Source organism: Lygodium microphyllum, chromosome 7 (assembly GCF_053477565.2).
Source record: "Lygodium microphyllum isolate KBCC chromosome 7, Lygodium_microphyllum_v1.1.10, whole genome shotgun sequence".
Lineage (NCBI taxonomy): Eukaryota > Viridiplantae > Streptophyta > Polypodiopsida > Schizaeales > Lygodiaceae > Lygodium > Lygodium microphyllum.
Window position 1 is genome coordinate 166,073,971 of NC_141141.1, and position 13,024 is coordinate 166,086,994.

Below are 13,024 nucleotides of genomic sequence, written 5' to 3' on the forward strand. Positions count from 1 at the left end.
GAATATTTAATAGAAACATGTGCATGGTTTTCAGTTTAACAAAATAAGGAGAATTTCAGTGATTCAGGATTTCAAAGGTGTGCTGAAGCTAAGGAGTTGTTAATGTTAGAAGTTAGTGTTTATGCATCTCCTCTCTTGAAGATAACTGTCCCTTTGAATTGCTGTCAATAGGAATTCTGAGTGCAGGAGAATCAAGCTCACGGTTCTTTGGCACCATGCAATTTGCAGAACCCAATCAGCATGCCTTTGAAAGTTCGAAGGTGAAGATTGGCAGATTTTTAGTTGCAATATATGTAAATAATTGTTGCATCATTACTAGTTTGAAAATTCTGATACATTTCTCTCTCTAGTGAATTTCATAGGTTGCAGGTCAGGAGACATTTGGTACACTTGGAGCCATAGTACAGAGTAGGACAGGGACTCCTCAGGTTGGGTTTCTGACAAATCGACATGTTGTGGTTGATTTGGACTACGCCAACCAGACAGATGCTGATGGCTTTCCCCAGCGGTCGCATCTTCCGAGATCCCTGCTGTGTTGTGCCAATCAGATCATCCCCTTGGTAGCAGCAGTAGCTCTAGCGCCGGCACATCCAGCAGCACCGAGATGTATTTCTCCAGAGAGGAGATCGACAGGTGCTGTCCATCCCAGCGAGACGGCATCAACGTCCAAGCAGAGATGTTCCTCAGACACTCCTAGCTAGCACCACCTCATGGTAAGCCCTGCTGTGATGCTTCTCTGCTACATCTGGGGGAGATGGCGGCACTGGAAACAATGGTAATGGCACCGATGGTGGTGATTCCCGCAGGAGTTCCCCCTTCCGAAGCTGTAAGAGAAGGTGATAAGGTACCTAGGGAAGCCGTTCTGAGGCAGAAGCAGGGGCCCGACTGGGTGTTCTTGCCTTCTATTTGTTGGCACAGCAAGGGCGAGAGGTCGATGGTAGGGACCTCGTGTAGGACGATTGAGGCATCACCATAGGGGCGATAGGGAGGGGGCAATATGAAGGGAGCAGGGACGTGATCGGCTTGATGAAGATGATGATCTGCATGGCCATGGCCATCTTTTTCTTCCTTTGTCCCTGCCCCTACCCTCGCCTCTCTGCCTCTAGCGGCAGCTCTCTGTGCAGTGCACATCTACAGCAGGGCGACTACAGATCTCAGTACCCTGCTGTGGCACTACCATCCACGTTTTACATATATGATCCTAATGGTAGTGCAAAGATGGTTCAAAACTGGAAACTATTTTTTTGCGTTGGAGTAGGGCTTTGGGCAGGGTTGGTAATTGGCTATGTTACAGAGTATTTCACCAACAATACATACAGACCAGTCAAGGATGTTGCTGATTCTTGTAGGACAGGAGCTGCTACCAATGTCATCTTTGGTTTGGCACTTGGCTACAAGTCTGTAATTGTTCCAATATTTGCTATTGATGTTGCTATCTATGTCATCCATACCCTTGCAACCATGTACGGGATCACAGTTGCAGCTCTTGGAATGCTTTGTACCATTGCCACCTGTCTAGCCATAGATGCATATGGTCCCATAAGTGATAATGCTGGTATTGCAACCGGTCTCTGGATGACCATGATACTTCTTACACATCTCTCCACAAGAAGCGCAGCCGCAGTATAGACTATGAGGCCGTGAAGGCTTTTGAGATGGACAGATTCCTCAACCATAGGACTTCTTCAAAGTTCAGCTTGCAGCATTAACAGCCCCCAGTTGACAGCACTTTGGGGGAGCGCTTTCTTAGATTGGTCTCCTTGATCCACACTTTGGGGGAGCGCTCTCTCAGATTAGAAGAGATGAAACTGCAGATGCAGAGAGAGTCTGAGCAATTTCGTGATGATCTGGAGGCTAGGCGTACAAAGATGTTCCTAGAGTCCCAGAAGCAGATTGCTGAGATGTTTGCTTGGGCTCTGAGCAGCAATAAGAAAACTGATGAGCTCTTGCTGATGATTGTCAGTATTTTGTTCATCATTTGATTATTCTAAATGTTTCTTTCTTCCAGCTGATTTTTGGCTCTTCATGCTACGTTTCATATCATTTCATCTATATTACAGCTAATGCGTTGAAATTATTCCACGCTTTGTTTATAAGAAATGTTTCGAGCTCATGGGATGATATTTCATTTCATTCTTATTCCAGCTGTTGAAATGTTCCAGCTGATGTTTCATTATTATTCTAGCTGTTGAGTTGTTCTAGCTGATGTTTCATTGTTTCCAGTTGTTGTTTGTTTATTTTCAGTTGATTCGTCTGTTCAAGCTTATGTTTATTCTACTTGATGTTTTATCTATTCTAGCTAAGGAGCTGATGTTGCAGCTAATGTGTGCTCACTTGATGCACTTCTGGGGTTCCACTTCCGATGTCTCGTGTCTCTCTTCTCTTCTCTCTTCCTCCGTTCCTCGTCTCCCTCGCGCATTGTTCAACAGGAAGTTTGTAAGATGCTTCAAACCAGAAGGAGAAGTTGGTGAGCCCATAAAAGTATAAACAATGAATTCCTTGTTTTCATCTGCTCAATTTACTATTAGATGGTGTAAAGAACATGGCAAAAAAGGTATGCGTGTTTTGATGTTTTGATGTTTTACAAATGCGTGTTTTGATGTTTTACAAATGTCTCTTATGTTTCTAAACTTTGGTTTATTATGTGTACATAAAGGTAACAAAATCACAAATGATGGTACAAGAGATAATGGAACAATGAAAGCTAAGGAGGTCATTGGCCCTAATGTCTCTTCAAATCATGATACAGGTATATGTCTTTTGAAAATTAAAATTTGTACATATTTTACATCTTTCTTTATTAGGTGATTCATTTTGAGATTAACTAGCTTTAATTAGTCTCTTTGTCTAATTTAAAATGTTCATAGTTATTCATATTTTTAAACTTTGAGTAATTGTGTGTATATATATAAATATAGATTAAAGAACAACAAAAGGTGGGAAAAGAGGTAATGTAAGAAAGGGAGATCAGGAGGTTACTCGCAATAATGTTTCTTCAAGTCAAGATGCAGGTACCAACTTTAAGGATAAAAAACTTGTACAAATTTAGTGACCCAAATTGATAAAAAATATCTAATTACTTTCTTTTGTGTTATTGAAATTTTTCATAACCTTGTATTATCGTGAGCTTTGGTTAACTCTATGTATATATAGGTAAACAAGTTACTAAAGATGACACAAGAAAAAATGCAAGAAAGGAAGACATTGAGATTGCTTGCCTTAACACTTCTTCAAGCCAAGAATCAGGTATTACTAGCTTTGTTGATAATGAGTCATTTTTTGAAATGGTTATACTAACTAATGATATTTGATCACTTGAGTATCAATAGGAGTGATACGCATAATCAAAGGGAATACACCAAGATCAAATGGAAATCCATCAACTAGCTCATAAGACTAATCTGGCTTAAGATCCTCATCATGCTCTTCAAACTCAATGGCACTCTTCATTCACATCCTCAAGTACTATCATGTTGTAATTCTTGTCATTATTGTAAGTACACTTAGATGAATGATGAATCGTATATTTTTTACCACATTTGAAGCATAGACCTTTCTCTTTGTGCTCTCTAAAAAGATCCATAGGTATAAACTTGCCATTTTTTTCTGAATTATTTATGGGTTTACTATCACCCTTTTATGGTGGCTAATTATTGGTTTTGAATCAACTTGCTATCTTGAGGTATTAAGTAGGGTATGTAGGGACTTTTGGGCTACCAAATAAAGTAGTGGACCTATCATGATTGCCACCAGAGTTTCCCTATTTACAAATATCCCTTTGCTATCCAAAAAGAAGTTTTTATGGAAATATCCTTCTTGTACTTGCGAGAATCCTCTCTACTAGCTCAATATTTTGGAATAATGTGGTAGGTTTCTGGGCTATAACATTTGCAAGAAAATTAGACTCCAAACCATATATGTACTCATGCAATTTTGCATCCACATACATGGTAAGGTTCAAGAACTAGTTGATATACTCTCTAACTAATAGGCTTGTTTTGTCTAACTGATACCATCTTCTAACTAACTTCTCTTTCTCAATGGGAGAGACGAATACTTGAGCCATCTTAGCTTTGAAATCCCAACTGTCAATCTGCTGATTTTTCCTTTTTATGTGCCTCCACCACATATGAGCAAAGCCCTCAAGGTGAAGTGTAGCAAAGTGAATATTTTGGTTAAATGACCTAGGGAAAATATCAAAATAAGATTCTAACTTTGAAGTCCACTCCTCCAAATCAATTTGTGATGTGATGAATGGCCACTATATTTTGTCAACACAATCTTATCATGGTGTTCCCTCTCAACAAAGCCTTACTACCCATAAGATGCTTGGGGTTACATATCCATGTAACTACCAATGGGGGCTTAAAGATTAAAGGCACTCCTATGATAATTGGTTTGGAAAATGTGCTTGGAGGATTAGGTGGAGGACTTTTAGCTCTTGGAGGAGGATTAGACCCATGAAAACTAAAAACAAGCTCATCAATCCTAAAAGGAGTCTCTTCAATATCATAAGTGGTAGGTTGTATAGCCTTCTTTCTAATAATACTTGGTTGAGGATTATTATTCAATGGTTGAAATGGTTGTTTGTCTTACTCTCTTTATCTGCCATTTGTGTTGCCACAAGCATAGAGATTTGTGACAAATGCGGGATCTAGAGCATGGCAAAGGCGGAAGCTATGGAGGATGGAAGGAGAAGTGTGGACTCATGATGGAAAAGACACTGTTTGTTACACAAGTGAATTAGGTTCCAAGATTGAGACTTGGACTCATAAACACAATCTTGTGTATGTGGACAATGACATTGACACTTCACTGAAAAGAAAAGAGTACTATCATTTCATTAAGAAAAGGAAGCAAGTACAATGCTTTATAGGAAAGTAGGAAACTGCAGTAGGCACCATTGTGCATATGGGATAGGTTAGCCTGCATATCCTTGACCCTAAAGCTCCATACAAAGAGGCTGTTTTAGTGAGGTACTTGGTTCTTCCTTAGTTTTTAGCTTCTTTTCCTCTTCTAACAGTGATGCCTGGATATCAACAAGTTCAGGATTTGGCATGTTGATTAAAGTTGTTGATACATTATTATATTCAGGAGGCAAACTCTTAAGTAGAACACCGATGCAAACATCTTCATCCATTTTAATGTTGATTCCTACAAGTTGGGTTAGGAGTCCTTCCATGTAATTGAGATGTGTGGCAAGTGATGTGCTGGACTTCATTTCAAGCCTGAAGAACTCAATCAGGAGACCATACTTTGATGATTTAGATTGTGCACCGAACAGGGTGTCAAGTCTTTTCCATGTATCCTGTGAGGTCTCACAGTTATCCACATGGTGGATATAACTGTCGTCTAGCTCTAGTTTGATAATGGCCTGGGCTCTGTCATCGTTCTTTTGCCAAGTAGTTGCAAGGTCCGCGTCTCGAGGTTTCTTCTCTTTGCCATTTGTGATGGCCTAGAGACCCTTTTTCATCAAGATGAGCTTGATGCGGGTTTGCCAAGTGTGAAACCCGACTCCTTTGAATCGAGCATTTGGAGAGTCTTTTCCCATGTTGAGGTTTCAAGATCAGTAGCAAATCAACACTAGAATTATGAGATTTTATCAGTAGAAGAGCAGAATGTAGTGTGTCAAGAGACACAGTTAGTGACAGTGTGAAAACACACTATGTCAGTGTTGATGTTGAGCTTGATTCTTCTTGTTCGGGATCGTTCGGTCGTTCTTCAATCTTCTCATGTCCTTCCCCTCCTTGATTTGATGCTGGGTCAATGGATTAGAGTGACAGAGGCTTGGGTTGAGTGTCAGGAGAAAGAAAAACTGAGGAAAAACAAGCTTGAGAAATTTTGGCTATGGTGGAATTAGGGTTTCTGAGACAGGGGCCTGGTTTTTCTTAGATTGCAGGAGCTATACTTGATCATTTTCAAAAATTTTTACATGCCTAGGAAGCTGACTTCATGGGCTATGAAAGCCCTATGAAAATCGTCAAGATCGTGGACTGTATGACGTGCGCAGGCAGCTCGAACAGATTCGGTGCAGTTCAGGACAACGATGACGAATTTGTGCAATGCCGGGGTCAGGGCACAGCAATGTGATCGATTTTCGTGCCAAGATGAAGCGTCTTGAGTAGAAGAACAACCCCCTAGAAGGAATCAAGAGCTGAAATAGCTTGATTGAGAAGTTATTGAAGCTCTAAGTGAGGTAGGTCTTGTCTAGCTATGGCACACACAGAGCAGAGATTGAGAATTTTCACAATGCTGAGCTTTAGATGGTCAAATGTCCTAGATTGATGTGATACAGGGAAGCTTTGTGAGTTGGGGAATACTTTTCCAGAAGGAAGCTCCAAGAGATTTGACCTGTGGAGTGAGATATAAGCAGCTCAATCTGACAGGGTGCTGCTGGCTATGGCTGCCATGGAAGCTTCAGTGAGAGTAGAGTTGGGAGATGAAGTCATGAGCTGACATTGAGCTAGATTGAGGTTGAGAGGAATCAAGAGAGGCTGGAGAAGCAATGCCATGCCCAACTAGGCTCTGATACCATGTGACAAATGTGGGATCTAGAGCATGGCAAAGGCGGAAGCTATGGAGGATGGAAGGAGAACTGTGGACTCATGATGGAAAAGACACTGTTTGTTACACGAGTGAATTAGGTTCCAAGATTGAGACTTGGACTCATAAACACAATCTTGTGTATGTGGACAATGACATTGACACTTCACTGAAAAGAAAAGAGTACTATCATTTCATTAAGAAAAGGAAGCAAGTACAATGCTTTATAGGAAAGTAGGAAACTGCAGTAGGCACCATTGTGCATATGGGATAGGTTAGCCTGCATATCCTTGACCCTAAAGCTCCATACAAAGAGGCTGTTTTAGTGAGTGTGATTGTTGATTCTCAACAAGATTTGAGCACTAAGTTTGTCCAATGAATCTCTAATGGAAGAGGCAAACTTCTCCAAGGAATCCTTAATAGAATGGGCCATCTATTGCATAGCTTTCTTGTTTTGAATGTTGGAATGAACCATCTACTCAACCACTTGATCCAATTTAGAGACTAACTCCATGTGTCTGATAGAGTGCTTAGTTTTATGGTAACAAAGAGTGGCATTATGAGTACTATATGTGCCATACTCTTGGGATTCTTCCTCATCATGATGTATCTCATGTATTGCTTCACATTCTTCCTTGATTTCATTAGCCTTGTTCTTTCCTTTGTTTCCAACCCTTTCTGCTCACTATTATAGTGCAGTCCTAGTAAACCACCTGTCACTAAATGGATTTAACTTTTTGCTCTAATTTTGGAATCAAGAAATTTTTTATGGAAAATAAATGAAAGAAACCCTTCCACGAATAAAAACAACCACAAAACTAGTGAGAGCACACAAAATCTATGTGTATGGCTATGCCATTGATCTCAAAACTGAAAAGAAACCATACATCTCTCTTAATAATGAACAAATTCATCATCTTCATCCATAGCTTTAATCATTATGCACAAAAGACAGAGGAGAGAGGAGAGAGAAATATTGGCACCATAAAAAAGGGAAATGTGTGAATCTTGGAAGAAAGGGAGAGAAAGAGGCACATAATCAGTCGTGCACTCTGCCCCACCTTTTCCCTAAAAGATACACAACCCTTCATATTTTTATTATTTCTTTGATTTTTTAATACATTTGTATTCATAAGGCTTTAGCTTTTACATTTCAATTCTTTCTAATCTTTTGCAAATGCATGCACGTACACTTTTATGCATATCATTTATTAATGATGGATGTGGATGTGCCCCCCCCCCCCCCCCCCCCCATGTGTAAGGGTGTATGTTAGTGCTTTTGGAACAATATAAATGTTATCCCCTTTACAAAAGATGAAATTGTGATATATGCATGGATATTTTTGTGCACTACTTTTATGCTTCTTTTGGTGTCATCAATAAAGCTAAGGAATAGCCCTTTAGGATGGAATATAGTAGTCCACTTCAAAATTAAAAAAGAATATTCTAGGATTCTTTTTGCTATAGAGAACAATTTTGCACCTTGTAAAAATACTTTTTTGGTCTATCCACCTCCCTTAGGTCCAAACTAAGGACTTTAAACCCTGGTCTACACTAGATATGACCTATAGACTGAATATGACCTAGATATGCACCCTGTAAAAATACTTTTTTGGTCTATCCACCTCCCTTAGGTCCAAACTAAGGACTTCAAACCCTGGTCTACACTAGATATGACCTATAGGGACTAAATATGACCTATAATACCTTATATAGACCCTAGAAAATTTTTGAATTACTCTACAACACCTATAACCAAGTAGAAAGTACCCCAAAATGGGTCCCAATTTCCTTTTTGATTGAAATAGCCTATACACAATCTGTAATCAACCTAGGATAACTTGTAGCACCTGCAAAAGGCTAGATAATAGCCCCAATCACTACCCAAGTGCCTTGTTACTCCCATATGTACATGTACCTTGCTAGTAAAGATTGAAATAGGCTAAAATACCATATAATCAACATGTAATAGACTTATATAATCCTTGTAAATGATCAATGCTCTTCAACTAAAATCTTTGGGTCTTCCATGTCTCCATTTGTGGTACCTTTGTGAGGGATAAAGCAGTATGATGTGCTCTCTACATGAGCTCCAAATCAGTAGGAGGTGTGTAAAGTTTCCCTCGAGTTGGTTGGTTGCATCTAATAGTGGGGGGGTGTCACCTCTCTATTGTCACATTATCTCCCATGGCATCCACCCTTTTTTTTGGGTCAGAATCTCAAATGGCAAGAGGATTCTATTTTAAGCAAAGTTGGATTATGTGCATAATTGAAGTAATTCTTTCAGCCCTCAATGAGGTGCAAGGATTTTGATCAGTGAAAATGGAATCAAGAAATTGGCATTTGACTAAGGGTCTTACCAATGCAATTTAGTGACTCATTGATTGCATACATACCCTTTGCAATATTTCTTTCTTGTGGGTATAAAAGAATCACAAAATCAAATCAGGGTTTCAATTGATAGGCTATGATTAATGAAGAGAAGCACTAATCTATAATCTGCTGATCAATTTTAGGCTTAATTGACCAAGAATCTCCCATCAACAAGTGAAAATCTTGAAACAAGTGTATGTAGAGAGATATTTAGAGATTAAGCAAATGGAATACCTCTTATTGACTTGAAGAAGATGATTGATTTGCTTATAATCAAACTTCAATCCATTGGTTGAAGAAATTGTCCCAAATTCATTCATAACACTTCACACTTCAATGAATCCATTGAATTCATCCCATACATGCTTGAAGAATCAATGCCATCAGTCCTCTTGAACACTTGAATGCCAAAGATTCAAGCTCTCTAACCAAAAGCCCCAAAATGTAGCTCCATTATGCACTCCAAGAAGCTTGAAATGCTGAAATCTTGCAAATGTCATCAAACTTGAAGCCAATCTTCCTTGATAATAGCAATAAAGAAGCTTTAGAAGTCAGGAAGAGCCAAATGTTGAATAAATTGAAGCTTCAAACAAGTGGTTATGGTTGCCCTATTGGTTTTTAGGGTTTCAGAGAAGAAGAATGAAGATCAAAGGCTTAAAGAAGTTAATCATCCTGCTAAGAATGATGCCAAACACTTGTTCAAAGAGTATGCAAGTTGTAGGTAAGTGACCAATGGCTACCATGGATTATGGAAGAGAGGAGGAAAATTTTAGTGTAAAATGTGGCACAAAATTTGGGCCTACTTTTGGTGTCTATGGAGTGTCATGCTTCCACATTGGTAGTTGGAATGATCGGTGAGAGTTGAAGAATCAATGCCTTATGCTTTCAAAGAGAAATGGAGTGGCTACTGATCAATAGGAGAGGATTCTTGTTGTCCACCATGAAAGCTTCTCCAAAAGCTTAAAAGAAAGAGGAAAGCGAAAGCCTATCCTGAAAAGTAATTGGACTACTAACCCAGACTAACTCTTATTTTTCTTTCTTTTACCATTTTACCTTCAAAATAGTTTTTTTCTTACCACGACCTTCCATTTTATCCATGATGCCTCCAAATTTTCCTTCATATACTCCATTTAGCTCTGACTAAGGCTGCCCTTGTTCTCTACACCTGTCCACTTTCAAGTTGACAACTTGTCCTTGAGTAACCAGAATACAATTAGTCTGAGAAGGAAATCTAGAGAAATATTGAACCAAATGGATCAAAATACCAATGCTCTAATACCACTTGTCAACAAGATGGCTAAGAGGTAAGAGAAAGGAGAACAAAATAAGAGAGAGAAAATAGGAGAGAGAAATACTAGAAAGATAGGAGAGAAGAGAGAGAAGCCATGAAAGCTATGAAAAAGAAGGTGAGATGAGAGATAGTAATTGTATTATTGCAAAAAGTGATAAGATTTTATGTCTAATACCTTTTATACCTATGTCAGTGTGACAAGGTATTATCAATAATCTCTCACTAAAATATGTCTTTTTAGCTTCTTATAGTCATCAAATATGTGGCCAAGGCACAAAGGGTTGTTCTAAAGAGCCCCAAAGTAAAGGTTAATTGCACACATACTAGGTACAATATAATAAACTATGGTAGTACACTTACTCCCATTTTTGTTTTCATTGTAGAAATGTCCCTCCATGAGGTCCTGCCACCATGCAAAGAGCTACTTACACTATCCAAGGATTCAAGTGAAGACACCATAGAAAGAGAAAAGGGGTGAAGAGAAGAGGAAGGGAATCCTAGCCCTTGTGCCGACCCAAGCAAGAAGAAGAAAAAGCAAAGAGAAGAGAAAGAAGTAAGGTCATCCTTAGAGGACTCCAATGAAGGAGACACTGAAGAGGAGCAATCGATTGTTTATGCTACTAAGAAGACGTCAAAGAAAGAATGGAAGAAATTATAAGCTAGAATGAAGTAATCACAATAAGAGTATAAAAGGGCCGTCATAGCATCTATAGAAGAGTCCATGCATAGCAAGGACTAGACCATTGCACAACAACTGGCAAATCTCATACCCTAAAAAGGAAAAAACATGTCTTGTAGACAGAAGGAGAAGGTGACAGAGCAAGTAAACACTGATTTAATGACCCCTCCAAGAATTGATGGTTCAAATAGGAACCATGTATGCATAGATCAATATATTGACAAAAGCAAGATCTACACCTAAATCTATCATCATTAATCTAGCAAAGAGCTCTCACCCAATAGATACGACAACAAATACACAAGAATCTCCCAAGGGACAGAATGAATTAGGAAGAATAGAAGCTCTTGAGAAACTATGTGAAGAGCTTAAAGAAGACAAAGCCAATTCACTCAAGGCCGCACTCAAGGCCAACCAACTAATACCTTGGAAAGTATGGAAAATATTCAAGGGATCAATCTAATGATGGAATGGAGCCCCAAGAGGAACACCAAGGAAAAGGGAATTCTCTTGCAAGAAAATCTATCTTGTAACATCAACAAGATTTACTCAAGGCCAACCAATTAATACCTTGGAAAGTATGGAAAATATTCAAGGGATCAATCTAATGATGGAATGGAGCCCCAAGAGGAACTCCCAAGTTCAATATGCTTCTGTTTTGTTCTGATTATCTTCTGTATGAAGCATGGATTGATGATTGATGAATATTGAGATATTTTGGAAGCCTATTGAATAGTTTTTGATAGTTTGGAATGGTTTGAGTATGAGTTATGAGGTTCTGATGACCTTCTGTAACCCTCTGTAGACCTTCTGTAGAGCCTCTGTCTCTGCTCTATCTCTGTACTGTAACTGTACTGTAGCTGCTCTGGTACTGTACTGTAACTATTCTGTAGACCTTCTATAAGTGTTCTGTAGAAAGTATGTGTGACTTTAGGAAAGTTTTCTAACCTTTGGAAAGGATGAATCTAAGTTCAAAAGAGCTAAAACAAGTGGAAGAAGTAGCTGCTAAAGACTGAAGAGAAGACTAAGTGACAGTGACAGTAGTGAGCTGTGAAGAGACACTGTAGTGGCTCTGGTGACTCTTCATATCAGACATACCTCTTGGGAGGTGCATCCACGACCTAATAAGGATTATTGAGAGTTATTATGATAGTATTTTAGTGAGGATATGATATACTATTGATAGAGAGAGAGAGAGAGAGAGAGAGCCAAAGATAGTCAATTCTATCAAAACAGTGTAACTATATATGAGAGATTGAGAGAGAAAACTATGAAGACATTGAAGATGAATACTATGTGATTGATTTCCATTAAAAATGGTGTATTCCTTTGTGTTCTTTGTTATATTGGTGGATTCTATGAAGATGTTGAAGATTATGGTTGATTCTATGAAATCAGTGGGAGAAATCTACTATGATGCTGCATGAAGAATTGTTGTTTTCTTTGTTTTGATGATCAAAAGAATGAAATAAAAGCTTTTTGATGTTACAAGATAGATTTTCTTGCAAGAGAATTCCCTTTTCCTTGGTGTTCCTCTTGGGGCTCCATTCCATCATTAGATTGATCCCTTGAATATTTTCCATACTTTCCAAGGTATTAGTTGGTTGGCCTTGAGTAAAGCTTGTTGATGTTACAAGATAGATTTTCTTGCAAGAGAATTCCCTTTTCCTTGGTGTTCCTCTTGGGGCTCCATTCCATCATTAGATTGATCCCTTGAATATTTTCCATACTTTCCAAGGTATTAGTTGGTTGGCCTTGAGTGCGGCCTTGAGTGAATTGGCTTTGTCTTCTTTAAGCTCTTCACATAGTTTCTCAAGAGCTTCTATTCTTCCTAATTCATTCTGTCCCTTGGGAGATTCTTGTGTATTTGTTGTCGTATCTATTGGGTGAGAGCTCTTTGCTAGATTAATGATGATAGATTTAGGTGTAGATCTTGCTTTTGTCAATATATTGATCTATGCATACATGGTTCCTATTTGAACCATCAATTCTTGGAGGGGTCATTAAATCAGTGTTTACTTGCTCTGTCACCTTCTCCTTCTGTCTACAAGACATGTTTTTTCCTTTTTAGGGTATGAGATTTGCCAGTTGTTGTGCAATGGTCTAGTCCTTGCTATGCATGGACTCTTCTATAGATG

The 13,024-nt window shown here is 38.8% G+C and overlaps 1 protein-coding gene across 1 annotated transcript; it reads left to right on the forward strand.

The window, feature by feature from the left end:
* The first annotated feature begins 2,279 nt into the window (after positions 1-2,279).
* LOC148034218 (uncharacterized) lies at positions 2,280-3,394 on the forward strand. The gene is made up of 4 exons (XM_087681026.1): positions 2,280-2,554; positions 2,657-2,749; positions 3,154-3,246; positions 3,330-3,394. The coding sequence occupies exons 1-4, from the start codon at positions 2,491-2,493 to the stop codon at positions 3,392-3,394; spliced, it is 315 nt and encodes a 104-aa protein (XP_087537152.1). The 5' UTR covers positions 2,280-2,490.
* Positions 3,395-13,024: the final 9,630 nt, after the last annotated feature.